Source organism: Anolis sagrei, chromosome 2 (genome assembly GCF_037176765.1).
Source record: "Anolis sagrei isolate rAnoSag1 chromosome 2, rAnoSag1.mat, whole genome shotgun sequence".
Lineage (NCBI taxonomy): Eukaryota > Metazoa > Chordata > Lepidosauria > Squamata > Dactyloidae > Anolis > Anolis sagrei.
In genome coordinates, this window is record NC_090022.1 from 170,021,184 (window position 1) to 170,047,978 (window position 26,795).

At 43.7% G+C, this 26,795-nt stretch overlaps 2 protein-coding genes across 2 annotated transcripts in view; one reads left to right on the plus strand and one right to left on the minus strand.

Annotated features, from left to right (window-relative positions):
• Positions 1–26,795, minus strand: part of LOC137096102 (uncharacterized) — a 234,386-nt gene that overhangs the window by 116,600 nt on the left and 90,991 nt on the right. The gene's annotated exons all lie outside the window — the stretch shown is intronic.
• LOC132766554 (CD209 antigen-like protein C) lies at positions 49–21,229 on the plus strand. Its single transcript, XM_060760898.2, has 7 exons — positions 49–471; positions 5,940–6,044; positions 7,796–7,903; positions 9,125–9,187; positions 15,086–15,231; positions 18,186–18,298; positions 20,791–21,229. The coding sequence occupies exons 1-7, from the start codon at positions 375–377 to the stop codon at positions 20,924–20,926; spliced, it is 768 nt and encodes a 255-aa protein (XP_060616881.2). The 5' UTR covers positions 49–374; the 3' UTR covers positions 20,927–21,229.

Here is a 26,795-nt window from a genome sequence, read left to right on the forward strand (position 1 = left end):
CAATTTGAACAACTTCTTACTAACCATGTTGGCTGGGGGTAGTTTTGATCATTCTTATGAAAACTTCTCATACTTGTTACTAAAAGAGCAGCATTTCCTAACTCCATGCGGTCACCGAAGCTGAAGTTTTGGCCACCAGGCTCTTGTGGGGAGCTTCCATAATCTACTCCAGGACACATGGCAGCAGTGTGGGAAGAGTTTCCGTCAGTGGACTCTGCAATAACTAGGAGATTTGGGCAGCTCTTCCTTCATTTCCGTCACACAGAAATCAGCCGTGGCCTTTTGTGGAATCCTTCTGCATCTTGTTCGCTGCCTACTCATCAGCTGGCAAATATATTATTCAACTTCAGAACTCTTCAAAGGAGTATGTCTATATGAGGATGGCGTCGTGGAAGGGACTCTATGTCAATGTGGAGGAACATGAACATGGGCTAGAGGAGCCAAGGAACCACGAGCCAAAAAGCCAGCCAGGTATGTCCATCACATGATAGTAAATGGGACAGAAATTGATCTCCTGTGGATGGAAGACAAATTGTGGCTCAAAGAACATGCCTTTTTTGAACTCTTGGTGCTGTTCCTTTCTTTTCTTTTTTAACCATTTGCTAGTGAAATTTGGCTATTAACCACTAAGTGAATCATAGTCAATGAAGAAAGCAATGTCATTAACTATGACACTATAATCGGTGGGGATAATAAAGAGCATAGACAATATCAATCATCACAGTAAATATTATATTAAAGTTGATTTTACATTTAAGAAAAAAAACACTTATTTTATTCATTCATTTATTTATTTGACTTGTATACTGCTACTCCCAATTTGGCTCGGAGCGATTTACAGAAGTAGATTAAAACAATACAATTAACTTTAAAATACAATAAAAACAAGAACAGACATAGTCCCGAATAACAAAAAGAAAAATGGGTTCCTGGAATATTGTGTCCAATTCTGGGCCCCACAATTGAAGAGAGATATTGACAAGCTGGAATGTGTCCAGAGGAGAGCGACTAAAATGATAAAAGGTCTGGAGAACAAGCCCTATGAGGAGCGACTTAAGGAGCTGGGCATGTTTAGCCTGAAGAAGAGAAGGCTGAGAGGGGATATGATAGCCATGTATAAATATATGAGAGGAAGCCACGGGGAGGAGGGAGCAAGCTTGTTTTCTGCTTCCTTGGAGACTAGGACGCGGAACAATGGCTTCAAACTACAAGAGAGGAGATTCCATCTGAACATGAGGAAGAACTTCCTGACTGTGAGAGCCGTTCAACAGTGGAACTCTCTGCCCCGGAGTGTGGTGGAGGCTCCTTCTTTGGAAGCTTTTAAACAGAGGCTGGATGGCCATCTGTCGGGGGTTATTTGAATGTGATGTTCCTGCTTCTTGGCAGGGGGTTGGACTGGATGGCCCATGAGGTCTCTTTCAACTCTTTGATTCTATGATTCTATGATTCTATCCCCTGAAGCTGTGGAGACCAGAATCCACAGATAGTGGTGATATGAAAATAACTAGATTAACTCAATGTATATATTACAAATATACATTGAGTAGAGTACAGATGATAAGTCCGGATGTTGGGGACTTCAAGCAAATTTTGGTCTTCGGACTGAAGTAATCTCTGGGGTTGGTAGGGGGATAAGCGGGCCCTCAGGTACGCCGGCCCCAGACCATATAAGACCTTAAAGGTTAGTACCAGCACCTTGAAAGTGATCGGTAGCCAGTGCAACTGCTGTAGAATTGGGGTGATACGGCACCTCGGCGAGAAGACGAGCCGACGCATTTTGCACCAGCTTCAGTTTCCGGATCACTGACGAAGTAAGGCCAATGTAGAGGGCGTTACAGTAGTCAAGCCTCGAGATGACCGTCGCCTGGATCACCGTAGCCAGGTCGTTCCTAGATAGGAAGGGAGCCAGTCGCCTAGCCTGACGTAGGTGGAAAAACGCAGATCTGCTCACAGCAGAGACCTGGGCCTCCATTGTGAGCAGAGGGTCCAATAAGACACCAAGGCTTCTTACAGAAGGTGACAGACGTAGTGTCTCGCCATCCAGGGTAGGCAGCTGGATCTCCCTCCCACCCAGACGGCTCAGCCAAAGGATCTCTGTCTTCGCTGGGTTCACCCTCAACCTGCTGGCATGCAACCATCCAGTAACGGCCTCAAGGCATTGATGGAAATTTTCGGGAACAGAGTCCGGCCAGCCCTCCATCCTCAGAATGAGCTGAGCGTACTGGTGGCGCTCAAGCCCAAAGCTCCGCAGCAGTCAGGCAAGCAGTCGCATATAGATGTTAAATAATAGATGCTAAATAACAGAGGAGAGAGAATAGCTCTCTGCGGGACCCCGCAAGTTAGCGGAGATCTCTCGGAAAGCCACCCCGAGTCCCTCTGGAGAGATGGAGGCAAGGTAGAAAAATAAAGTTTTTCTTCTTCTTCTTCTTCTTCTTAGATAAACATATTACTGCAAGCTAAGTAGAAATCGATCCATATCTATATCAAGTGGCAAAATTGTCATTCCTCAAATGCTATTATCATTAGGATCATCATCATCATCATAATCAGCATCATCATTAATCCTATTATCCTTTTCAAAAATGCTGCCTAAATATCAATCTGTTAATTTGTTCACTTTTGTATTGTCGAAGGCTATCATGGCCGAAATCACTGGGTTGTTGTAGGCTTTTTTGGGTTACATGGCCATGTTCTAGAGCAGGGAACCTCAAACTTTTTAAACATATAGCCAGGTCGCAGCCCTTCAAACTGTTGGAGGATGAATTGTAATTTGGAAAAAAAAATGAATGAATTCCTATGCACATTGCACATATCTTATTTGTAGTGCAAAAAAACACTTAAAAACAATACAATAATTAAAATGAAGAACTATTTTAACAAATATAAACTTATTAGTATTTCAATGGGAAGTGTGGACCTGCTTTTGGCTGATGAGGCAGGATTGTTGTTGTTGTTGTTGTTGTTGTGTGTTTTCAAGTAGTTTCAGACTTAGGTTGACCCTGAGCGAGGGCTGGGTAAATGACCTTGGAGGGCCATATCCGGCCCCCGGGACTTAGTTTGCGGACCCCTGTTCTAGAGGCAATCTCTCCTGACGTTTTGCCTGCATCTATGGCAAGCATTTTTGCTACGGAGCCCCCGGTGGCGCAGTGGGTTAAACCCCTATGCCAGCAGGACAGGTCGCAGGTTCAAATCCGGGGAGAGGCAGATGAGCTCCCTCTATCAGCTCCAGCTCCTCATACGGGGACATGAGAGAAGCCTCCCACAAGGATGATAAAACATCAAATCATCTGGGCGTCCCCTGGGCAACGTCCTTGCAGACGGCCAATTCTCTCACACCAGAAGCGACTTGCAGTTTCTCAGGTCGCTCCTGACACGACAAAAAAAAATTGCTACTTCCAATACTTTTATAAACCAATCTTCATTTGAAAGGCTAGCAACATGTTTCCAATATTTTGCCTAAAGTATTAATGCCACCATATGTCACATTCACCTTCTTTTTTTAAAGCAGAATCTTCCTCTAGAATTCCAAAGTAAAAAAGATTTCTGGTTTTAAATCCATATCAGCATTAAAACTTTTTGTAACTCATCATCATTCATTTTATTTATTTACTTATTTACTTATTTATTTTCGCTTTCCTGCATATCCACCACATATGAAAGAAAGAACCCGCTCTTTTCCTTGCCTCCCCCCCCCCTCACATTAAAGGTAAAGGTAAAGGTAGTCCCCTGACATTTAGTCCAGTCATGTCTGACTCTGGGGTGTGGTGCTCATCTCCATTTCTAAGCCAAAGAGCCAGCATTGTCCGTAGACACCTCCAAAGTCATGTGGCCGGCATGACTACATAGAGTGCCGTTACCTTCCCGCCAGAGCGGTACCTATTGATCTACTCACATTTGCATGTTTTCAAACTGCTAGGTTGGCAGAAGCTAGGGCTGACAGTGGAAGCTCACGCCGCTCCCCGGAATCGAACCTGCGACCTTTCGATCAACAAGCTCAGCAGCTCAGTGCTTTAACCCACTGCACCACCGAGGGCTCCTCACCCCTCACATTACCAACAATTATTATCTACCTGCTTGTACATTCTCACCCAAAAGCACTGGTGCATCATTTTCAAAAAGTTTTCTTTCAAAATCCTGCTTCTGACATCCAATGCACCTTTGAGCGACCCAAGAAAGTGGACAGACAGGAATGAAATAGCAGGGGTTTTTGGTGAGTGGGGGTTGCTCCTAGAGGTCATGACATCCTTGCAAAAATGTGGAGCCTTTTGTTCTACAACCGCATGCAAAGGCAGTGCTGGCTTGGGGTCAGGGGCCCAGAGGCAAGTGCAGATTAAGCACCTGCGCCCTTTGTCCTTCTTGTGCCTTTTCCCCTCTTACTTTGTCTCTCTTTGTCCCCTCCTCTCTTTCACTGCCTCAGTTTCTCATTCTCCTTTTTCATCAGCTTTCTAGCTTCTCACATTTGGCCAGGCATTGTCAGCTAAGAAAGGAGACCATGAAACACACAAGGGCTGCATCTACACTGTACAGTGAATGCAGTTGACACCACTTTAACTACTGTTAATGAGAGTTGTGGGTGTTGTAGTTTTTACAAGGCCCATAGCAGGATCATCAAGTTTGCAGACGACACCAAATTGGGAGGGATAGCCAATACTCCAGAGGACAGGAGCAGGATTCAAAACGATCTTGACAGATTAGAGAGATGGGCCAAAACTAACAAAATGAAGTTCAACAGTGACAAATGCAAGATATTTATTTATTTATTTATTTATGGCGCTTATATGCCGCCCTTCTCACCCCGAAGGGGACTCAGAGCGGCTTACAATATATATTTTCATACAATATATTATATTATTAGCAAAGTACAATATCAGTATATATTACTATATTGCACTATACCATTATATTGTAATATTATTAGTAATATTACATGTAATTAAATATACTCCACTTTGGCAGGAAAAACGAAATGCAAAGATATAGAATGGAGGCCGATGCCTGGCTCGAGAGCAGTACGTGTGAAAAAGATCTTGGAGTCCTCGTGGACAACAAGTTAAACATGAGCCAACAATGTGATGTGGCAGCAAAAAAAAGCCAATGGGATTTTGGCCTGCATCAATAGGAGCATAGTGTCTAGATCTAGGGAAGTCATGCTACCCCTCTATTCTGCTTTGGTTAGACCATACCTGGAATATTGTGTCCAATTCTGGGCACCACGATTCAAGAGAGATATTGACAAGCTGGAATGTGTCCAGAGGAGGGCGACTAAAATGATCAAGGGTCTGGAGAACAAGCCCTATGAGGAGCGGCTTAAGGAGCTAAGCATGTTTAGCCTGAAGAAGAGAAGGCTGGGAGGAGATATGATAGTCATGTATAAATATGTGAGAGGAAGCCACAGGGAGGAGGGAGCAAGCTTGTTTTCTGCTTCCTTGGAGACTAGGATGCAGAACAATGGCTTCAAACTACAAGAAAGGAGATTCCATCTGAACATGAGGAAGAACTTGCTGACTGTGAGAGCCGTTCAGCAGTGGAACTCTCTGCCCCGGAGTGTGGTGGAGGCTCCTTCTTTGGAAGCTTTTAAACAGAGGCTGGATGGCAATCTGTCAGGGGTGATCTGAATGCAATATTCCTGCTTCTTGGCAAGGGGTTGGACTGGATGGCCCATGAGGTCTCTTCCAACTCTTTGATTCTATGATTCTATGATTCTGCCAGAGTGCTAGCGCTTCCCCAAACTACAACTTCCAGGATTCCATGGCACTGAGCCAGGGCAATTATTCTGCAATATGGTTGTATCCTCTGAGGATACAATTACATCCTAGAGATCAGGATGGTCAGGCAAGGAGGGGAGATACTTTGGGCCAGTCAAACCATCTAACAATTCTAAATAGCAAGTAGGTGCACACATCCACAAGTTGTTATGAGGCTTCTCTTCTTCATGGAAGGTATCAAGGAGCAACCTGAGGAAGACAGTTTGTATGAGGCTGTTGACCCTGCAACGAGATTAGAAGTGAAGCAAAGAGAACCGGTGTCTGCCACATCATCTCCAGGTATGTGGGAACCAACCCCTTAAAGAGCCACAGTTGATTTGTCATTCTTATACACACTTACACAAAGTTTCCTACCATGGTTTTAGGCAGTTGACTGTCAACAAGAGGCTTTAGAAAGAAGTCATGGGTGAATTAGTTCCATAGCAGCTGAAATATAACACTTCACACAGTATCTACATTTTTATTACATTCTGAAGAAGGCGGCAAAGAAAGTTTGGATAGCTTTCCCAATTATTTTAGTGTTCTCTTCTCAGTATTGAAAAAGGATCTGAAGGGTGAAGTGGATGGTCAACAATGCCTTAGAAAACATATACTAAGGAAGTTTAACAAACAATGGCACAAAATCATTTGGAGATGATTAAGCATTTTTGAAAGAAGTCAGTGCTTTCTGGATAAGGGTGAACTACAACTCCCAACATCAAGGTCCATTCCCCCAAACAGTATGTTCAGTTGGTAATGGGGATTCTCTGTGCCAAGTTTTGTCCCGGTCCATTGTCAGTGGAGGTCACGGTTTCTTTGGATGCAGGTGAAGTTTGGCCCAATTCTCTCATTGGTGGGGTTCAGAATGCTCTTTGATTATAGGTGAACTATAAATCCCAGCAACTACAACTCCCAAATATCAAGGCTATTTTCCCCAAACTCCACCAGTGTTCACATTTGGGCGTATTGAGTAATCATGCCAAGTTTGGTCCAGATCCATCCTTGTTTGAGTTCACAGTACTCTCCAGATGTAGGTGAACTATGACTCCAAAACTCAAGGCCAATGCTCACCAAACCCTTCCATTATTTTCTGTTCATCTTGGGAGCTCTGTGTGCCAAGTTTGGTTCAATTCCATTGTTGGTGGAGTTCAGAATGCTTTTTGATTGTAGGTTAACTATAAATCCCAGCAAGTACAACTCCCAAATGACAAAATCAATCCTCCCCTCCCCGGCCCCAGCCCCACCAGTATTCAATTTTGGGCGTATCGGGTATTTGTGCTAAATTTGGTCCCGTGAATGAAAATCCATCCTGCATATCAGATATTTACATGATGATTCATAACAGTAGCAAAACGACAGTTATGAAGTAGCAACGAAAATAATGTTATGGTTGGGGGTCACCACAACATGAGGAACTATATTAAGGAGCTGTGGCATTAGGAAGGTTGAGAAACACTGGTGTAACACTGGTCTCCGCTGCATACACACATTTTCGCTTTTTATTATGTGGATGGATGGATGGATGGATGGATGGATGGATGGATGGATAAATGGATAGACGGATGGATGGATAGATAGATAGATAGATAGATAGATAGATAGATAGACAGACAGACGGATGGATAGACGGATGGATGGATGGATGGATAGATAGATAGATAGATAGATAGATAGATGGACGGACTGATGGATGGATGGATGGATGGATGGATGGATGGATGGATGGATGGATGGATGGATAGACGGATAGACGGATAGACGGATGGACGGATGGACGGATGGACGGATGGATAGATGGATAGCCTTCTGGTAGGGATATGGAAAGTAACCTTTGTCTTTCTCCTCCCTATGGATAGGTTGTATTTAGAAAATGAAATCCAGTGTTTATGACTACAGTAGTTCTCTCTATAGAAGTTGTCGTTTGTGTGCATTTTTTCTTTTCCCTGTTACAAAAATATTTATTAAAAGAAAAAGAAACATACTTGTGTATGATGCCAGTGGGGCTGGAAAGGCTGTTACTCAGGTAGATTGACTTTCTCTCCTCTTCCCAGCCAGGACACCAACATGTTCACGCAAGGTGATTTTACTCACTGGTGCTGCTCTACTGGCCGTATCCATGTTCCTGAATGTGTTGCTGCTCACAATGGGAACTGTGCATTGTAAGTGATCTGCTGGCTTTCCAAATGCTGGCTGGGATTCATCAACTGGTCAGAAAACAAATCTTGCTACAAATGCCCTCACTGCCTTGGAGTATGCAGGCATGTAGCGGGGGGGGGGGGGGGGGGGGGGCTTGAGGGGCTTCAGCCCCCCCCCAAAAAAATTCTCATGGTGGTCCGCGAGAAGGCCTTAGTGGTACATTATTTAAACTGTTATGTTTATTCATATCATGATCTGATCACCATGCTCAATATATCCCATTTGCTGGGAGTATTGGGGTAACAATACAAAAGGTTTGCTAGGGTAGATCCTCAGCCCCCCCCCCTTTGAATCAAACTCAGCACCCCCCGAATGAAAATCCTGGCTACGGACCTGGGTGGAGGCTTCTTCTTTGGAAGCTTTTCAAATGGCCACTGTCGAGGATGCTTTGATTGGGTTGTTGTAGGTTTTTCGGGCTGTATGGCCATGTTCTAAAAGCATGACGTTTCATCTGCATATATGGCAAGCATCCTTAGAGGTTGTGAGGTTTGTTGGAACCTAGGAAAAATTGGTTTATTTATCTGTGGAAGGGCCAAGGTGGGAGAAAGAACTCTTGTACTTTGATTGTGCTTTTCATGCATGGCAGAATGGGATTGGACAATCTAAAACTATGGCTCACCAAAAAAAAATCTAGCAAGGGGATATTAAATATGCAGGATAGTTTTGGCTAGCATTTTATCTGTCGTTTGGTTTCTGTATTGATGGGCATGGCATCATGTAAGCTGTCCCGAGTCCCCTCTGGGGAGATGGTGGCAGGGTATAAAGATTATTATTATTATTATTATTATTATTATTATTATTGTTATTATTGTTATAACAGCTAAACAACAGAGAGGAAAAAACCAGGCACAGATTAACACCTCCCAGCAACAGATTTTCCCAGGCTCAGGCAGGCCTTCAAATGCTAATGAAGGTGATCAGCTAAACATTCACACCTAACTGCAGCAGGGAAGAGCTCCTTGCCCCACCCCAGCCATTCCACAGATATATAAACCCTTTTTCCTAATTCCAACAGACCTCACTACCTCTGAGGATGCTTGCCATAGATGCAGGCGAAACGTCAGGAGAAATGCCTCTAGAACATGGCTCTATAGCCCGAAAAAAACCCACAAGAACCTAGTTATTGTTATTGTTATTGTTATTGTTATTATTTAATTCGTGTCTGTCTGTATCTCCCTATACAGATTCTAAAATGGGTAATACTTTGGAGCAAGTCCAGAAAGAGAACAAGCGGCTTCAGGAGACAGGTGAGTGTCTATGGAGTGCCCACTGAAGTTATTCAAGCTCTGCCCCTATGGATTTAATATTTAGGGCAGGTCTACAAAATCTTGTTGCTTGTTAAACATCCACAAATGCTGCCCCCCCTTCCTTCAGTATCCCTAAGGCCCCTTCCACACTGCTAGGATCTCAACCCGGGCCCCTTCTACACTGCCATATAAAATCCACATTGTCTGCTTTTAGTGGCACACTTGTCACTGAAATGTTAATTGTAGAAATTGAATAAAATCTGGCTACCAGTATTAAAAAAACTCTAAAATTAGAACAGCATAACAACAGAGAAGAAACAAACAAGGACATCTAATCACCTCTCAACAAAAGATTGCTCCAGGCACTGCCAGGCAATCAAATGCTAATCAAGGTGGTCAGTTGAAACATTCACACCTAGCTCCAGCAGACAAGAGTCCTTTGTCCCACCCTGGTCATTCCACAGATATATATAAACCCTTTTTCCTACTTCCAACAGACCTCACTACCTCTGAGGATGCTTGCCATAGATGCAGGCGAAACGTCAGGAGACAATGCCTCTAGACCATGGCCATATAGCCTGAAAAAACCTACAACGACCCATTGTAGAAATATTTCCTCTAATAACAAACTCAGATAGGCAAGTGTTGGAAGGACTGGGCCTCTTAAGAAAATGTGAAGGGGGTATCAGCTTTGTCAGAGCAATCCCAAGACCTGCAGTACTGGAAACGTCTTAAACAAATGTATTTGTTTATTTATTTAAAACGTTTATATCCCAATCTTCTCAACTCCGTAGAGGGACTCCAAAAGTGGGTGAAAGAAACATGCAAACAGCATGATAAGGGCATGCTTTGTTACTAGTGTGTTATGTTACCCCACAAACTATTTTGCTTGCTTCCCAGCAGTTGCTGACACATACAACGATCTGTGCCATCACTAAAAACATGCCACTGACATTTGACAACACCACAAAAAATTAAAACAACCCTCCTCCTTATTTGCTTTTTATCTAGAAAGAAAGAAGAATCAGAGAGGTTTGTGTGTGTGGCCTTGGAAGAAAAGAAGGCAGCCTGACTAGCAGTGTCAAATAGTGTTGGCTTCTGAAAATAGAAAATTCGACCACTTTTGGATTGTTAACTAGATACTACCTGAATATTGTACTTTCAATACAATATGGACTACTTGGCTCCCATGTTTGACTTCAATCTTATATAAATAAAAATGTAATGTTCGCTTGTGCGATTAACAAAACTCAAAAATCACTGGGGGAATTGACACCAAATTTGAACAGCATACACCTAACAACCCAATGTATGTCCTTCACTCAAAAAAATTGAGTTTGTCATTTGGGAGTTGTAGTTGCTGGGATTTGTAGTTCCGCTACAATCAAAGAGCATTTTGAATCCCACCAATGATGGAACTGAACCAATCTTGGCAGATAGGACTCCCATGACTAACAGAAAACACGAGAAGGGTTTGGTGGGCATTGACCTTGAGTTTGGGAGTTGTAGTTCATCTACATCCAGAGAGCACTGTGGTCTCAAACAATGATGAATCTGGACCAAACTTGGCATAAATACTCAATATGCTCAAATGTGAACACAGATGGAGTTTGGGGGGAAACAGACCTTGCCATTTGGGAGTCGTAGTTACTGGGATTAATAGTTTATTTATTTATTTATTTAAAAGTTTTGTATACCGGCCTTCTCACCTCTCTTGAGGGACTCAGACCAGTTTCTAACCATAATATCACATACAATCAATAAAACATCATAATACATATTACAGTAAAACATTAAAACAGCAATTACAATCAATAACTATAATGGTCAGTCGTCACACTAAAATCGTTGCTCATCATCCTCCATCCATATCTCAGGGTGCTGGCTCACTCGTCGAATGTCTGTCTCCATAACCAGGTCTTCCCCTGTTTCCTAAATGTCAGGATAGAAGGGGCAGTTCTGATCTCCAGTGGGAGAGAGTTCCAGAATCGAGGGGCCACCATTGAGAAGGCCCTGTCCCTCGTCCCCACCTGACGCGCTTGCGAGGCCGGTGGGACCAAGAGCAGGGCCTCTCCAGACAATCTTAATAATCTTGATGGTTCATAGGGGAGAATACGTTCGGAGAGGTAAACAGGGCCGGAGTCGTTTAGGGCTTTATAGGTTAACACCAGCACTTTGAATTGTGCTCGGAAACTAATTGGCAGCCAGTGGAGCTGGTGTAACAGCGGAGTGATGTGCTCCCTGTACCCAGCACCCGTTAGTAGTCTGGCTGCCGAGCATTGGACTAGCTGCAGCTTCCGGGCAGTCTTCAGAGGCAACCCCACATACAATAAAAGTTCACCTACAATAAAAGAGCATGCTGAACCCACGAACGATAGAATTGGGGCAATGATAGAATTAGAGTTACAAGCTGGGTAGATGCGGGGAATGCCGTGGATGTAGTGTACCTGGATTTCAGTAAGGCCTTTGACAAGGTCCCCCATGACCTTCTGGCAAGGAAACTAGTCCAATGTGGGCTAGGCAAAACTACGGTGAGGTGGATCTGTAATTGGTTAAATGGACGAACCCAGAGGGTGCTCACCAATGCTTCCTCTTCATCCTGGAAAGAAGTGACGAGCGGAGTGCCACAAGCAGGGTTCCGTCCTGGGCCCAGTCCTGTTCAACATCTTTATTAATGACTTAGATGAAGGGCTGGAAGGCATGATCATCAAGTTCGCAGATGACACCAAATTGGGAAGGATAGCCAATACTCCAGAGGACAGGAGCAGGATTCAAAACGATCTTGACAGATTAGAGAGATGGGCCAAAACTAACAAAATGAAGTTCAGCAGTGACAAATGCAAGATACTCCACTTAGGCAGAAAAAACGAAATGCAAAGATACAGAATGGGGGACGATGTCTGGTTCGAGAGCAGTACATATGAAAAAGATCTTGGAGTCCTCGTGGACAACAAGTTAAACATGAGCCAACAATGTGATGTGGCGGCAAAAAAAGCCAATGGGATTTTGGCCTGCATCAATAGGAGCATAGTGTCTAGATCTAGGTAAGTAATGCTACTCCTCTATTCTGCCTTGGTTAGACCACACCTGGAATATTGTGTCCAATTCTGGGCACCACAATTCAAGAGAGATATTGACAATCTGGAATGTGTCCAGAGGAGGGCGACTAAAGTGATCAAGGGTCTGGAGAACAAGCCCTATGAGGAGCGGCTTATGGAGCTGGGCATGTTTAGCCTGAAGAAGAGAAGGCTGAGAGGAAATATGATAGCTATGTATAAATATGTGAGTGGAAGCCACAGGGAGAAGGGAACAAGCTTGTTTTATGCTTTCCTGGAGACTAGGATGCGGAACAATGGCTTCAAACTACAAGAGAGGAAATTCCATCTGAACATGAGGAACAACTTCCTGACTGTGAGAGCCATTCAGCAGTGGAACTCTCTGCCCCGGAGTGTGGTGGAGGCTCCTTCTTTGGAAGCTTTTAAACAGAGGCTGGATGGCCATCTGTCAGGGGTGCTTTGAATGCGATATTCCTGCTTCTTGGCAGGCGGTTGGATTGGATGGCCCATGAGGTCTCTTCCAACTCTTTGATTCTATGATTCTATGAAAAAGCCAAAAAAAAAATACATTACAATGCATATATACACATATACACAAATATATACACACATATATGCCACATAACACCAATCTTACTACAGCTGCATTGGTTACCAACTGAGTACTGGATCACTTTCAAAGTGATGGTACCTTTAAGGCCTTGCATGATCTAGGGCCGATGTACCTGAGGGACCGCCTCACCCCCTACCAACCCCAGAGATCCCTCCGTTCTGAAGACCAAGATTTGTTGGAAATTCCCAGTGTCAAGACCTTGTGTCTAACAGCAACCAGACGCAGAGCCTTTACAGCAGTGGCACCATCACTCTGGAATACTCTGCCACAAGTCCGTGCCTTGCGGGACTTATCAGCTTTCCGCAGGGCATGTAAGACATATCTGTTTCGACAGGGCTTTGATTTTTGATATCGCTGTTTTTAAATTGTTTTAAAATTGTGTTAGATTTTAGTCATTCTTGTAAGCTGCTCCGAGCCCCAGGGGAGTGGCGGCATATAAGTCCGAATAATAGTTAGATAGATAGATAGATAGATAGATGATAGATAGATAGATAGATGATAGATAGATAGATAGATAGATAGATAGATAGATAGAGATAGATAGATAGATGATAGATGCCTTACAGACTTCTTGGTGCTGTGTTGTTGAGCAGAAGCTTAAGTTTGTTCTCTCATCCTCTCTCTTTCTCTTTCTGTCTCCTCCTTTCTTCTCCCTATTCTTTCCATTCATGCCGTTGCCTATGCCTCCTGTCGCCTCTCATGCTAACTCTGTTCTCATCCCAGTCTCCAGCGCTTTCTTGCTTTACAACGAGGATAAAAATGTTTGTGCAACAAACGGGAAAGAAAGCTATCTCACAGCAGTTTCCTGTAGCTCTGATGTCCGGGCCCAGCATTTTGAGCTGCTCTTTGGTGGCCTCCTCCGTCATGTGGCCTCAGGACTTTGTGTGGCAGCCCAAGGGAGAAGCAGCAGAAAGGCACTCCTTCTGAAGCCCTGCAAACCACAGAGCTCCCTCCAGCACTGGACATGCCGTGACCATGACCTCCTGGCCCTCAAGGGCTCTGATCTGTATTTCAACTATGGAAACAGTGTCAGTCAGCGGGTGATACTCTTTGATGGCAGTGGGCCTTGGAGTCGCTGGCTCATCTATGGGACCCACAGCAGCATCTGCAATTGTGAGTCCAAGCCACATACATTTGCCTCCACAGGACTTGTTTGGCTTTGACAAGGGAGGAGAATTTATTTATTTATTTATTTATTTCGCGCATTTCTACCCCACCCTTCTCAACCCCCGAGGGGGGACTCAGGACGGCTTACAAAAGGCACAATTCGATGCCAACACAAATAGTAAGATAAAACATATATAAACAGCAATTAGAAACAATTAAAACAATCAATTATACATCACAATCAAATAAAACCAATCTCATGCTCAACGTTTGCCAGCTCAGAGTCCGTAAATTCATTCCACATTGTCAAATCCTATCAATTCTAGTCGTCGTTGTCCTTTGTCTATCTGCCAGATTACCCAAAAGCCTGGTCCCATATTCATGTTTTTAATTTCCTTCTAAAAGAGAGGAGGGATGTCGATGACCTAATTTCCCCGGGGAGTGAATTCCACAGGTGAGGGGCCACCACTGAGAAGGTCCTGCTCCTCGTCCTCACCAATCTCACTTGTGATAGAGGTGGGGCCGAGAGCAGGGCCTTCCCAGAAGATCTTAAACTCTGAGGCGGGACATAGAGGGAGATGCGTTCGGACAGATATGCTGGGCCGGAGCCATATAGGGTTTTGTAGGTCAGAACCAGCACTTTGAATTGTGCTCGGAACTGGATCGGCAGCCAGCGGAGCTGACATAACAGAGGGGTAGTATGCTCCCTGTATGACACTCCGGTGAGTAATCTGGCCACCCCCCGCTGGACTAATTGAAGTTTCCGAACAGTCTTCAAAGGCAACCCCACGTAGAGTGCGTTGCAGTAATCTATTCGGGATGTAACAAGAGTGTGGACCACTGTAGCCAGATCTGACTTGGCCATATAGCCCGAACATGGCCATATAGCCCGAAAAACCTACAACAACCCAGTGATTCCAGCCATGAAAGCCTTCGACAATACATAGAACCTATGTATTTTTGTGTTAACAAACTGGAATATGCATCCAGTGTGAGGATTAGTCACACTGACTGGGAGATTCTGGGAGCTATAGTCCAACTAATCATTAACAGATTATAAAAACAAACACATTGTGGTTTGCTGCTAAATAAGTACTTCACCACATATCTTTTTCATTGCAGCTTGCACCCCCTTGGGCAGGGACTGGAACGCCTTTCAGGAGAGCTACTATTTCTTCTCACGCACTCCAGGGACCTGGGACGTAGCCAATCAGTCATGCTCTTCCATGGGATCCCATCTGGTGACCATCAAGAGTGCAGAGGAGAAGGTCAGTGAAGCTAGAAGAACTGGACAAAGGTGCAGTGGTGGGAGATGTGTAGCCATTAGGCAACTGCCTCTTGGATCTGGTGTGAATGTTCCCAAAGTATATCTGTACCCAATAGGAAATCAAAAGGCAAAAGGTCCCTAAGACCAAGAGTGAAACAATTATGTATATTATGTCTTGGCTTAATTGCTACAACATTCAACGTATAGGAATCTAGTACAAGTTATACAGCATATAGTTCTCTAAACCAAAAAATATTTATCTAGTGTAGTATAAACAGCAAATTCTTACAGCAAGATACACAGCTGTTTTAAAGTTCTTTTGAAAATGCATTTGTCAATAACAATACACAGTTTGTGAACCTTTTTACAAGTCTCTTAATTCATCTATATCTATGGCTGGATGGCTCTTTGTCAGGATGACTTTGATTATGTTTTCTTGCCCTGATGAAGGGAGTTGGATTGGATGGCCTTAAGTATTTTCTGTTGCTCATGGGGGTTCTGTGTGGGAAGTTTGCCCCAATTCTGTCATTCGTGGGGTTCAGAATGCTCTTTGATTGTAGGTGAACTGTGAATCCCAGGGACTACAACTCCCAAATGTCAAGGTCTATTTCCCCCAAACTCCATCTATGTTCATATTTGGGCGTATTGAGTGCTTGTGACAAGTTTGGTCCAGATCCATCATTGTTTGAGTCCACAGTGCTCTCTGGATGAAGGTGAACTACAACTCCCAAACTCAAGGTCAATGCCCACCAAAACCCTTCCAGTATTTTCTGTTGGGTCATGGGAGTTCTGTGTGCCAAGTTTGGTTCAATTCCATCATTGGTGGAGTTCAGAATGCTCTGTGATTGTAGGGGACATCCGGGCGTCCCCTGGGCAACGTCTTCGTAGACGGCTGATTCTCTCGATCCAGAAGTACCAGAGACGACTTGCAGCATTCAAACAAGCAAGCAAAACAACCAACCAACGGTTCAATTCCATCGTTGATGGAGTTCAGAATGCTCTTTGATTATAGGTGAACTATAAATCCCAGCAACTACAATTCCCAAATGACAAAATCATAATTTTTTGAGTGATGGCCACTCCTTGTGTTGCGAGACGTTATGTTGCCAAATTTGGTGTGATTTCGTTCATTGGTTCTTTTGTTTTTAAGGTATTCATTATGCACAGAGCATTTATATATATATATAGATAGATAGATAGATAGATAGATAAAATAAATAAATAAAAGACACAATTTTGCCATACCAATGTATATAATGGGACAGAGCATTTATATATATAGATAGACATAATCACATACAGGCAGTCCCTACATTACAAACAAGATAGTTTATGTAAATGGTTCTTAAGTTGAATTTGCTTGTAAGTCAGAACAGGTACATTTTTAAGTGCAACTCCAGCCCAATCTTCTGTCCCTGTACAGAAGTTTTCACCTCGCTTTCTGTCTCTGTGATAATTGGATTTTGAAAAATGTGGCTTGTTGTGGGCCTTCTCGGTGGTGGCTCCTCGGCTGTGGAACGCCCTTCCTGTAGATGTTAGGCTGGCACCATCTCTCATGACATTCCGTAGAAAGTTGAAGACCTGGATGTTTGTGCAGGCGTTTGAGTAATTCAGTGCAATTTTGGTAATTTGAACATAGGAACGGAACAATGGACGACGAATTTGGATCACGCTTGGATGATGAGACGATCGGGGATGGGATTTGTGATAATTGTGTATTTTTTGATAATTGTGTATTGATGATGGTTTATTAGCTAGTAATGGAAATGTGTAATTTAATTGTTATTGCATATTGATTGTTGCTGTTTTTATTGTCTTTGCTGTTGCTGTTTGGAAACCGCTGTGAGTCGCCCTCGGGCTTGAGATACAGCGGTATACAAGAATAGTAAATAAATAATAATAAATAAATAAACAAGGATTGGTGAGAAAGCTTCAGTGAAGATACCTCTATATCAGCGGTTCTCAACCTGGGGGTCGCGACCCCTCGGGGGGTCGTTTGACCATCTGTGTTCATATTTGGGCATATGGAATATTCGTGCCAAGTTTGGTCCAGATCCATCATTGTGTGAGTCTGCAATGCTCTCTGGATGCAGGTGAACTACAACTCCCAAACTCAAGGTCACTGCTCACCAGACCCTTCCAGTATTTTTCGTTGGTTGTGGTTCTGTGTGCCAAGTTTGGTCCAATTCCATCATTGGTGGAGTTCAAAATGCTCTTTAATTGTAGGTGAACTATAAATCCCAGCAACTACAACTCCCAAATGACATAATCAATATTCCCTCCAACCCCAAATTTGGGCATATTGGATAACGTAAGGTTTTCCCCTGACATTAAGTCCAGTCGTGTCCAACTCTGGGAGTTCGTGCTCAATTTCTACGCCAAAGAGCCAGTGTTGTTCATAGACATCTCCAAGGTCATGATGGCTGACATGACAGCATGGAGTGGTATTGTTGGGTATTTGTGCCAAATTTGGTCCAGTGAATGAAAATACATCCTGCATTTCAGATTTTTACATTATGATTCATAACAGTAACACAATTATAATTAGGAAGTAGCAATAATAATAATTTTATGGTTGGGGGTCACCACAACGTGAGGCACTGTATTAAGGGGTCGCGGCATTACGAAGGTTGAGAACCACTGCTCTATGTCTTTGAACTCAATCACATCAGCTGATTTGTAGGAATGGGTTTTTGCAGAGGTGTTTCCAAAGTGTTGAAAGTTATTGGTTTAACACAACATGTGATTTTCTTCCCCTCCATATCCTATATTGAGTGATTGGTCACTGGAAGACAAACACAAGATCAATTTTACAAGTCTGGTTGTGGAGACACCTATTTTTGATGAAATCCCATTTTGGGAAGGAAAATGGATTCATGTTTAAAATGTACATGCCTTTTAATACCTAGATTGACCTTAAAATAGATGTGTTCCGGACTTTCTTCTCTGTATCAGGATTATGTTGCAAACATCATGAAATTTACTTCCTACTGGATTGGACTCACCGATCAAGAACTCGAAGGTGACTGGAAATGGGTTGATGGAACAAAAGCAGAACGTGGAAAGAGGTATGCCATCATTATACATATAAAATCCTGGTTGTTGATATTTTGGATGCATCCATATTATAGAATGAATGCAGTTTGACAGCCTTTTAACTGCCACGGCTTAAAATTCTGGGGACTCTAGTTTGGTGACTAACACTCCTTGGCAGACGCCCTGGTTAAGGGGTACTCCTAACCTTGGAAAGTTGCATAATGCTGCTGTATCGGTTCTTTGAGTATGAGTATTGTTGAGGTCCAAGTCTTCAGAAGGGAAGCTGTCATTGTGCCAAGCAGTTCAGTCCTAATTTTAGAAAGTGAGGAAGGAAAGCCCAGATGTTCACATCATTGGCAGGAAGCTCATAGAGGTTGAGCGAAAGATCTTCCATAGTTCAGCTCTAAAATCAATTCTATATTCTTCCTACAAGTACTAAGTAGTAGAAACCGCCTTTTATGGATCCTGCAGACAAAGCCTGGAAACGTTACTCCTTGCAGCTACAGATTGGAGCAGATGCAGTCCAAAAAAGTACTTTCCTTTATTATTATTATTATTATTATTATTGTACTAGCCATCCCCTGTCATGTGTTGCTGTGGCCCAGTCTGATGATCTGGAAAATAAAGTAATGGTTTCTAATATATGTAATTCCTTTATGCTTGTGGGTAAGCAGCATTCCTTGTTGTTTCTATGTCAGTGTTGATGTGGAGATTGTCTGGTTTGCCTACTCTGGAACATGCGACAGGGGTCCCTTTCTTTAGGGGTCCCTTTCAAATCGATGATACTATATCTCTCTGTGTGTGGAGTGAATCATATCTATCTATCTATATCTATGGCTGGATGGCTCTTTGTCAGGAAGGCTTTGATTACATTTTCTTGCCCTGGTGAAGGGAGTTGGAACTGGATGGCCTTAAGTATGATGGTTCTGTGTGGAAAGTTTGCCCCATCTGTCGTTGGTGGTGTTCAGCATGCTCTTTGATTGTAGGTGAACTATAAATCCCAGAAACTACAACTCCCAAATGTCAGGGTCTATTTCCCCAAACTCTACCAGTATTCACATTTGGGCAAATTGAGGATTCGTGCCAAGTTTGGTCCAGATCCAACATTGTTTGAGTCCAAAGTGTTCTCTGGATGTAGGTAAACTACAACTCCCAGACTCAAGGTCAATGCTTACCAAACCCTTCTAGTATTTTCTGTTGGTCATGGGAGTTCTGTGTCCCAAGACTGGTTCAATTCCATCATTGGTGGAGTTCAGAATGCTCTTTGATTGTAGGTGAACTATAAATCCCAGCAACTACAACTCCCAAATGACAAAATCAATTTTTTAGTGAAGGGCATACATTGGCCTGATAGGTGTATTGTGTCCAAATTTGGTGTCAATTCATCCAGTGGTTTTTGAGTTCTGTTAATCCCACAAATGAACATTACATTTTTATTTATATAGATAATACATAGAAACATACAATCTTTGAAATTAACATTCAAAATACCATTATTTTCCCCAATCCCACCACCACCACCCCCAGTTAAGAACTTTTGCTGTATTTATTACAATTGTTCAATCACAAGGATAGTCTTATTTAACACCATATATTTGTCTTTCCCCTTTATTCTGTATATGAGACCCTTCCATTTTGCTTCCCATGTCCTTCTGCTTTGACCCATCATATAGTAACTTTTTCTTTTGCTAATATAAGCTTGGAGAAGGTAATCGGCTAGATATTTATACCAAGTTTTTATATCCCACTAGCTGTCCCATGCCACGCGTTGCTGTGGCCCACATGGCGGTTCTACGTGGGAGGTTTGGCCCAATTCTATCGTCAGTGGGGTTCAGAATGCTCTTTGATTGTAGATGAACTATAAATCCCAGCAAATGCAATTTTCCAGATCAACAGACTGGGCCACAGCAACGCGTGGCAGGGGACGGCTAGTTTCTCTATAAAAAAATACTTTCCTAATCTCTGCATTGTACAGTATATAGAATCATAGAATCATAGAATCAAAGAGTTGGAAGAGACCTCATGGGCCATCCAGTCCAACCCCCTGCCAAGAAGCAGGAATATTGCATTCAAATCACCCCTGACAAATGGCCATCCAGCCTCTGCTTAAAAGCTTCCAAAGAAGGAGCCTCCACCACACTCCGGGGCAGAGAGTTCCACTGCTGAACGGCTCTCACAGTCAGGAAGTTCTTCCTCATGTTCAGATGGAATCTCCTCTCTTGTAGTTCGAAGCCATTGTTCCGCGTCCTAGTCTCCAAGGAAGCAGAAAACAAGCTTGCTCCCTCCTCCCTGTGGCTTCCTCTCACATATTTATACATGGCTATCATATCTCCTCTCAGCCTTCTCTTCTTCAGGCTAAACATGCCCAGTTCCCTAAGCCACTCCTCATAGGGCTTGTTCTCCAGACCCTTGGTCATTTTAGTCGCATATTTTCCTGAACTGTGCTGCTGAGTGTTTTCAAAGGCATGGTGGCTGTGGTGCAGATAGCAATTTACATCATGGGTTTTGTCCTTTGTTTTTCTAGCTATTGGCATTCTACGGAGCCCGGCGGTGGAAAAAGTGAGAATTGTGCCATGGTGAGCCGTTCTCTGTGGTACGATTACCCCTGCAAAGAGAAATATCACTGGATCTGCAAGAGGAGACTTCGTCCAATGGTGTGAAGTGTTGTTGTCCTCCACTGATCATTCAGGCACCTGAGAAGCACAACATCTGTAGAAGTAGAGCTCATGCAGGTTCCAGCTGACCTCTATGATTGCTCGGTGTGTAACTTCTCCTGATCATATGCTAAGAAAACTGAGTGTGTTGCCAAAGAAGCCCTACAGTGATCAGGAAATCAAAGATTCACTCATTTCATAGAAAAACGTGTAATATGCACATATTTTCTATTTACTATTTAGAAACATAGATCCTTAGAGTTGGAAGAGATCCATCCAGTCCAACTGTATTCTGCCATGCAGGAAAACACAATCAAAGCACTCCTGATAGATGGCTATCTAGCCTCTGCTTTAAAATCATCTGAGAAGGAGGCAACATATTCTACTCCAGTCAACATATTTCATTCCAGAACAGCTCTTACAGTCAGGAAGTTCTTCCTACTGTTTAAATTGAACCTCTTTTGCTGCAGTTTGAATCTCTTGCTCCTTGTCCTAGCCTTCTTTTCTCCAAGCTAAACAAACCCAACTATTCCTCATAGGGCTTGGCCTCAAAACCTTTTATCATTTTTGGATCTCACAGCAGCATTTGACACAGTCGACCACAATCTCTTGACCCACTGCCTTGCTGTTGCTGGAGTCAGGGGGAGAGCTTTAAACTGGCTGTCTTCCTTTCTTCACAACTGTGGACAGCGAGTGGAGATGGGAGGCCTGGTCTCTGAGAGGTCCCCTCTATCTTGTGGGGTTCCTCAGGGGGCCATTCTCTCCCCTCTGTTGTTTAACATCTATATGCGACCACTTGCTCAGCTGGTTCGAGCTTTTGGGCTTGAGTGTTATCAGTACGCCGATGACACTCAGCTGGTGCTGAGGATGGAGGGCAGACCAGACTCTGTACCCGATTATTTCCCTCAGTGCCTCGAGGCCGTTACTGAATGGCTGCGTGCCAGCAGGTTGAGGGTGAATCCAGCAAAGACGGAGATCTTATGGCTGGGTGGACCGGGCAGTGGGAACATCCAGCTGCCCACCCTGGATGGCAAGGCGCTATGCCCGTCATCATTGGTAAAGAGTCTGGGAGTCCTTTTGGACCCTCTGCTGATGATGGAGGCCCAGGTCTCCGCCGTTAGCAGAACCGCCTTTTTTCATCTGCGGCAGGCTAGACGGCTGGCCCCCTACTTGTCCAGGGACGACCTAGCTACGGTGATCCAGGCTACGGCCATCTCAAGACTGAACTACTGTAACGCCCTCTACATTGGCCTTCCTCTGTCGGTGATCCGGAAGCTCAAGTTGGTACAAAATGCAACTGCTCGGCTTCTTGCAGGAACTCCGATGAGATGCCACATAACACCAATCTTACTACAGCTGCACTGGTTACCAATTGAGCACCAGATCACTTTCAAAGTGATGGTACTCACCTTTAAGGCCTTGCATGGTCTGGGGCCGATGTACCTGAGGGACTGCCTCACCCGCTACCAATCCCAGAGATCCCTCTGGTCTGAGGACCAAGATCTATTGGAAATTCCCGGTGTCAAGACCTTGCGTCTAACAGCAACCAGATGCAGAGCCTTTACAGCAGTGGCACCTTCACTCTGGAACACTCTGGCACCTGAAGTCCGTGCCTTGCGGGACCTATCAGCTTTCCGCAGGGCATGTAAGACATATCTGTTTTGACAGGCCTTTGATCTCTGATATTGTTGTTTTTAAATTGTTTTTAAATTGTTTTAAATTGTTTTTGAATTGTGTTAGATTTTAGCCTGTTCTTGTAAGCCGCTCCGAGCCCCAGGGGAGTGGCGGCATATACGTTTGAATTATAAATAAATAAATAAAAAATTTCTTGCCCTTTTTTTGGACACATTCTAGCTTGCCAATATCCTTCCTGAACTGTGGCTCCCAGAACTAGATACAATATTCTAGGTGAACTCTGACCAAAGCAGAAAGAGAAGTGATACTTTGCTTCAAACTAGGCACTATACCTAGCTTTGGCTTTTGAAAACTGTCGCATCACACTGTTGACTCATGTTCAGCTTGTAGTCTACTAAGATTCCTAGGTCTCTTTCACATTTACTATTTCATTTTTATTGCCAAAATGTAGTATTGTACATTTTCCCTGTTGAAATTCATTTTATTAGTTTTGGCCCAGCTCTCTGATCTGTTAAGGTGATTTTGGGTTCTGATCCTGTCCTCTGGGGTATTGCTATTCCTCCCAATTTGGTGTCGTCTGCAAATTTGATAAGCATGCCCCATAAATCTTTGTCGAAGTCATAGATAAAAACGTTGAACAGCACAGGACCAAACCCTAAAGGCAACACTCTGGTCACTTCTCTCCAGGACGAAGTTAGTTAGGCGATCTCTCATAATCCCGTGAGTTATATTAACTGTATTGTTTATTTTTGTTTATTGCTTGTTGTTTTTATTATTGCTTGTTGTTCTTGATGTTTTGTTGGGCTTGGCCTCGTGTAAGCCGCTCCGAGGCCCTTGGGGAGATGGTGGCGGGGTATAAAGAAAGTATTATTATTATTATTATTATTATTATTATTATTATTATTATGGTCCTCCAAGTGTAGTGTCCTGGTGGTGGGTCCGTAGGTGACTGTGGAGCCCTATTCTTCATCTGCATCTTCTCCCACAGTGAGGGCATCGGTTTCCAGGTGGAAGGTGGTCCCAGTCGGGGTTGGCTTGATGCGCCTTCCTCTTGGCACGCTTCTCTCTTTCGCCCTCAATTCATGCCTCTTCAAATTCTACAGCACTGCTGGTCACAGCTGACCTCCAACAGGCATGGGCTTCCCAGTTCTCAGTGTCTATGCCAGAATTTTTAAGGTTGGCTTTGAGCCCATCTTTGAATCTCTTTTCCTGCCCACCAACATTCCATTTTCCATTCTTGAGTTCGGAGTAGAGCAACTACTTTGGGAGATGTTGGTCGGGCATCCGGACAACGTGGTCGGTCCAGCAGAGTAGATGGTAGAGGACCATCGCTTCAATGCTGGTGGTCTTTGCTTCTTTCAGCACACTGACATTTGTCTACTTGTCTTCCCAAGAGATTTGCAGGATTTTTCAGAGGCAGAGCTGATGGAATCATTCCAGGAGTTGCATGTAGTACCAAAAGGGTTACAAATTAGTTTTTGGTCAACTTTAGATTTGCATGTGACGTCTGTAGGCTGTTCATGTCTTGCAGTCGTATAGCCAGGGGCGGCTCAACCCATTACGCAAAGTAAGCATTCGAAGTACACTTGATTTTGCCCAGGGGCGTTCTTGAGGCACTGTTGGGGGAAAAATCGACCTTGCCATATGCGAATTGTTACCGGGATGTATAGTTCACCTAAAATTAAAGAGCATTCTGAACTCCACCAATGATGGAATTGAACCAAATATGGCACACACAACTCCCATGACAAACAGAAAATATATATCAATGATTGGTTGGTGGCGGGGGGGGGGGGGGGATACTGTTTGCTTACCATTGAAAATTACCTAGGGCCGCCTCTGAGTATAGCAGAGTTGGGAGGACAATACTTTTATAAACAAGCACCTTGGTATCCCTACGGATGTCCCGGTCCTCAAACACTCTCTGCTTCATTCGGGAAAATGCTGCAGGATGAAGAGGAGCCATTGTTAAACATCCTCTGGATTTGGCCAATTAAACAATTCCCAATCCACCTAACAGTAGCATTGTTTAGTCTACTACTTTTAAAACTGTGACTTCCAGCCCCAAATGGGGTCCCCTTAGCCCAGTGGTTCCCAATCTTTTTTTGACCAGGGACCACTTTGACCAGGGACCACATGATCAGGGACCACTCACCAACTGTAGTACCAAAAGGGTTACAAATTAGTTTTTGGTCAACTTTAGATTTGGTTTGGTTATTTGGGATGCTGATTCAGAAAATGCATTGGATAGATCACATCAGCTCTAAATTTTGATACAGAACATATGCCATCCAGTAGAAAACCATATTTAATAATATAGAGATGATGTGGTAGTAGTAATCTTTCGTGGGTAGTCAGCCTCTCCCCTCCTGACATTCCCATTGCCGTGTCACTATAAGAGGGTTTCGCGAGACCAATCGCTCTTGCTGCATGGTTTTGAGGCAATGATATAGTAATGGTGAGGCCATGAACCATATTTTCGTTCTTGTAGATCACCAGTGGTCCACAGACCACAGGTTGGGAACCACTGCCTTAGCGCAATGCTGGGGTCCTGAAAAAATTGGCAACAGTAAAAGTTTACTGAACATCGCATAGTGGCCATTTTAGACATTTACATGAATCATAGAATCATAGAGTTGGAAGAGACCTCATGGGCCATCCAGTCCAACCCCCTGCCAAGAAGCAGGAATATTGCCTTCAAAGCACCCCTGACAGATGGCCATCCAGCCTCTGTTTGAAAGCTTCCAAAGAAGGAGCCTCCACCACACTCCGGGGCAGAGAGTTCCACTGCTGAACGGCTCTCACAGTCAGGAAGTTCTACCTCATGTTCATATGGAATCTCCTTTCTTGTAGTTTGAAGCCATTGTTCCGCGCCCTAGTCTCCAGGGAAGCAGAAAACAATCTTGGCTATCATATCTCCTCTCAGCCTTCTCTTCTTCAGGCTAAACATGCCCAGCTCTTTAATCCGCTCCTCATAGGGCTTGTTCTCCAGACCCTTGATCATTTTAGTTGCCGTCCTCTGGACACATTCCAGCATGAATCTGTTGTGCAGTGTTTGCAGCACATTCCACAGAAGGTACTTCAGCTGTACTTCATAAAAAGAGAAATTGGCCTGTTTAGCAAGTCTTGCAAATGCTGAATTTTTAGTAAGTAAATATTTGGGTTTATCTACTGGATATACCTGGCATCATGTAAAATTTTCACAGGACAATGCGTTCCAAGTGGAAAAGTTTAAAAAGCCCTGGTCTAGCCCACATTTTACTAGTTAATTTGCAAGAATAACTCAAGTTTAGTTGGTGATTGTCCTTCTTAAAATATACTGTCTTGGATTGAGCACTGGATTCTAGATCTGGAGAATAATTGTTATTGCTTTGCTTTTAATTGTATTAATTGTATTGTGCTTTGGGCTTGGCCCCATGTAAGCTGCCTTGCGTCCCTTTGGGGAGATGGAGGCGGGATAGAAAAATAAACTACTTCTTCTTCTTCTTCTTCTTCTTCTTCTTCTTCTTCTTCCTCCTCCTCCTCCTCCTCCTCCTCCTCCTCCTCCTCCTCCTCTTCTTCCTCCTCCTCCTCCTCCTCCTCTTCTCCTCCTCCTCCTCCTGCTCTTCTACTCCTCCTCCTCCCCTACAATATGCCCAAACATGAACACTGGTGGAGTTTGAGGAAAATAGACCTTGACATACTTGGTGGGATTTATAGTTCCCCTACAATAAAAGAGCATTCTCAACCCCAGCAACGATAGAATTGGGCCAAACTTCACACACAGAATCACCATCACCAAAACTTGGGCCAAACTTCACACACAGAATCACCATCATCTTTGGTGACCCCTCTGATACCCCCTCATGACCCCCCCCCCCGGGGTCCCGACCTCCAGGTTCAGAAATGCTGCTTTAAGGCATATTCCAAATGGCACAAAGAGCTGGCACCCTGTTGGTTAGTTCCAACCACAGTAGATCCATTAAATCAATTGCCAAATGGGGAGAAAACACATAGGTCAATTCCATTGGTTCATTGGGTCTACTTTAAGCCAAGACCAAAATCAGCATTTAGGTCAATGACAGTAAAGTAAACATGATTAAAGCAAAGCACTGGGATTGTGGCGCAGCTGGCTGAGTGTCAGCTGTCTTAAGATCACTCTGACCCAAAGGTCATGAGTTTGAAGCCAGCCCGGGTTGGAGTGGGTTTCCAACCAATTGTGTGTAGATGTTGTCGACCTTTGCAACCCGAAAGACAGTTG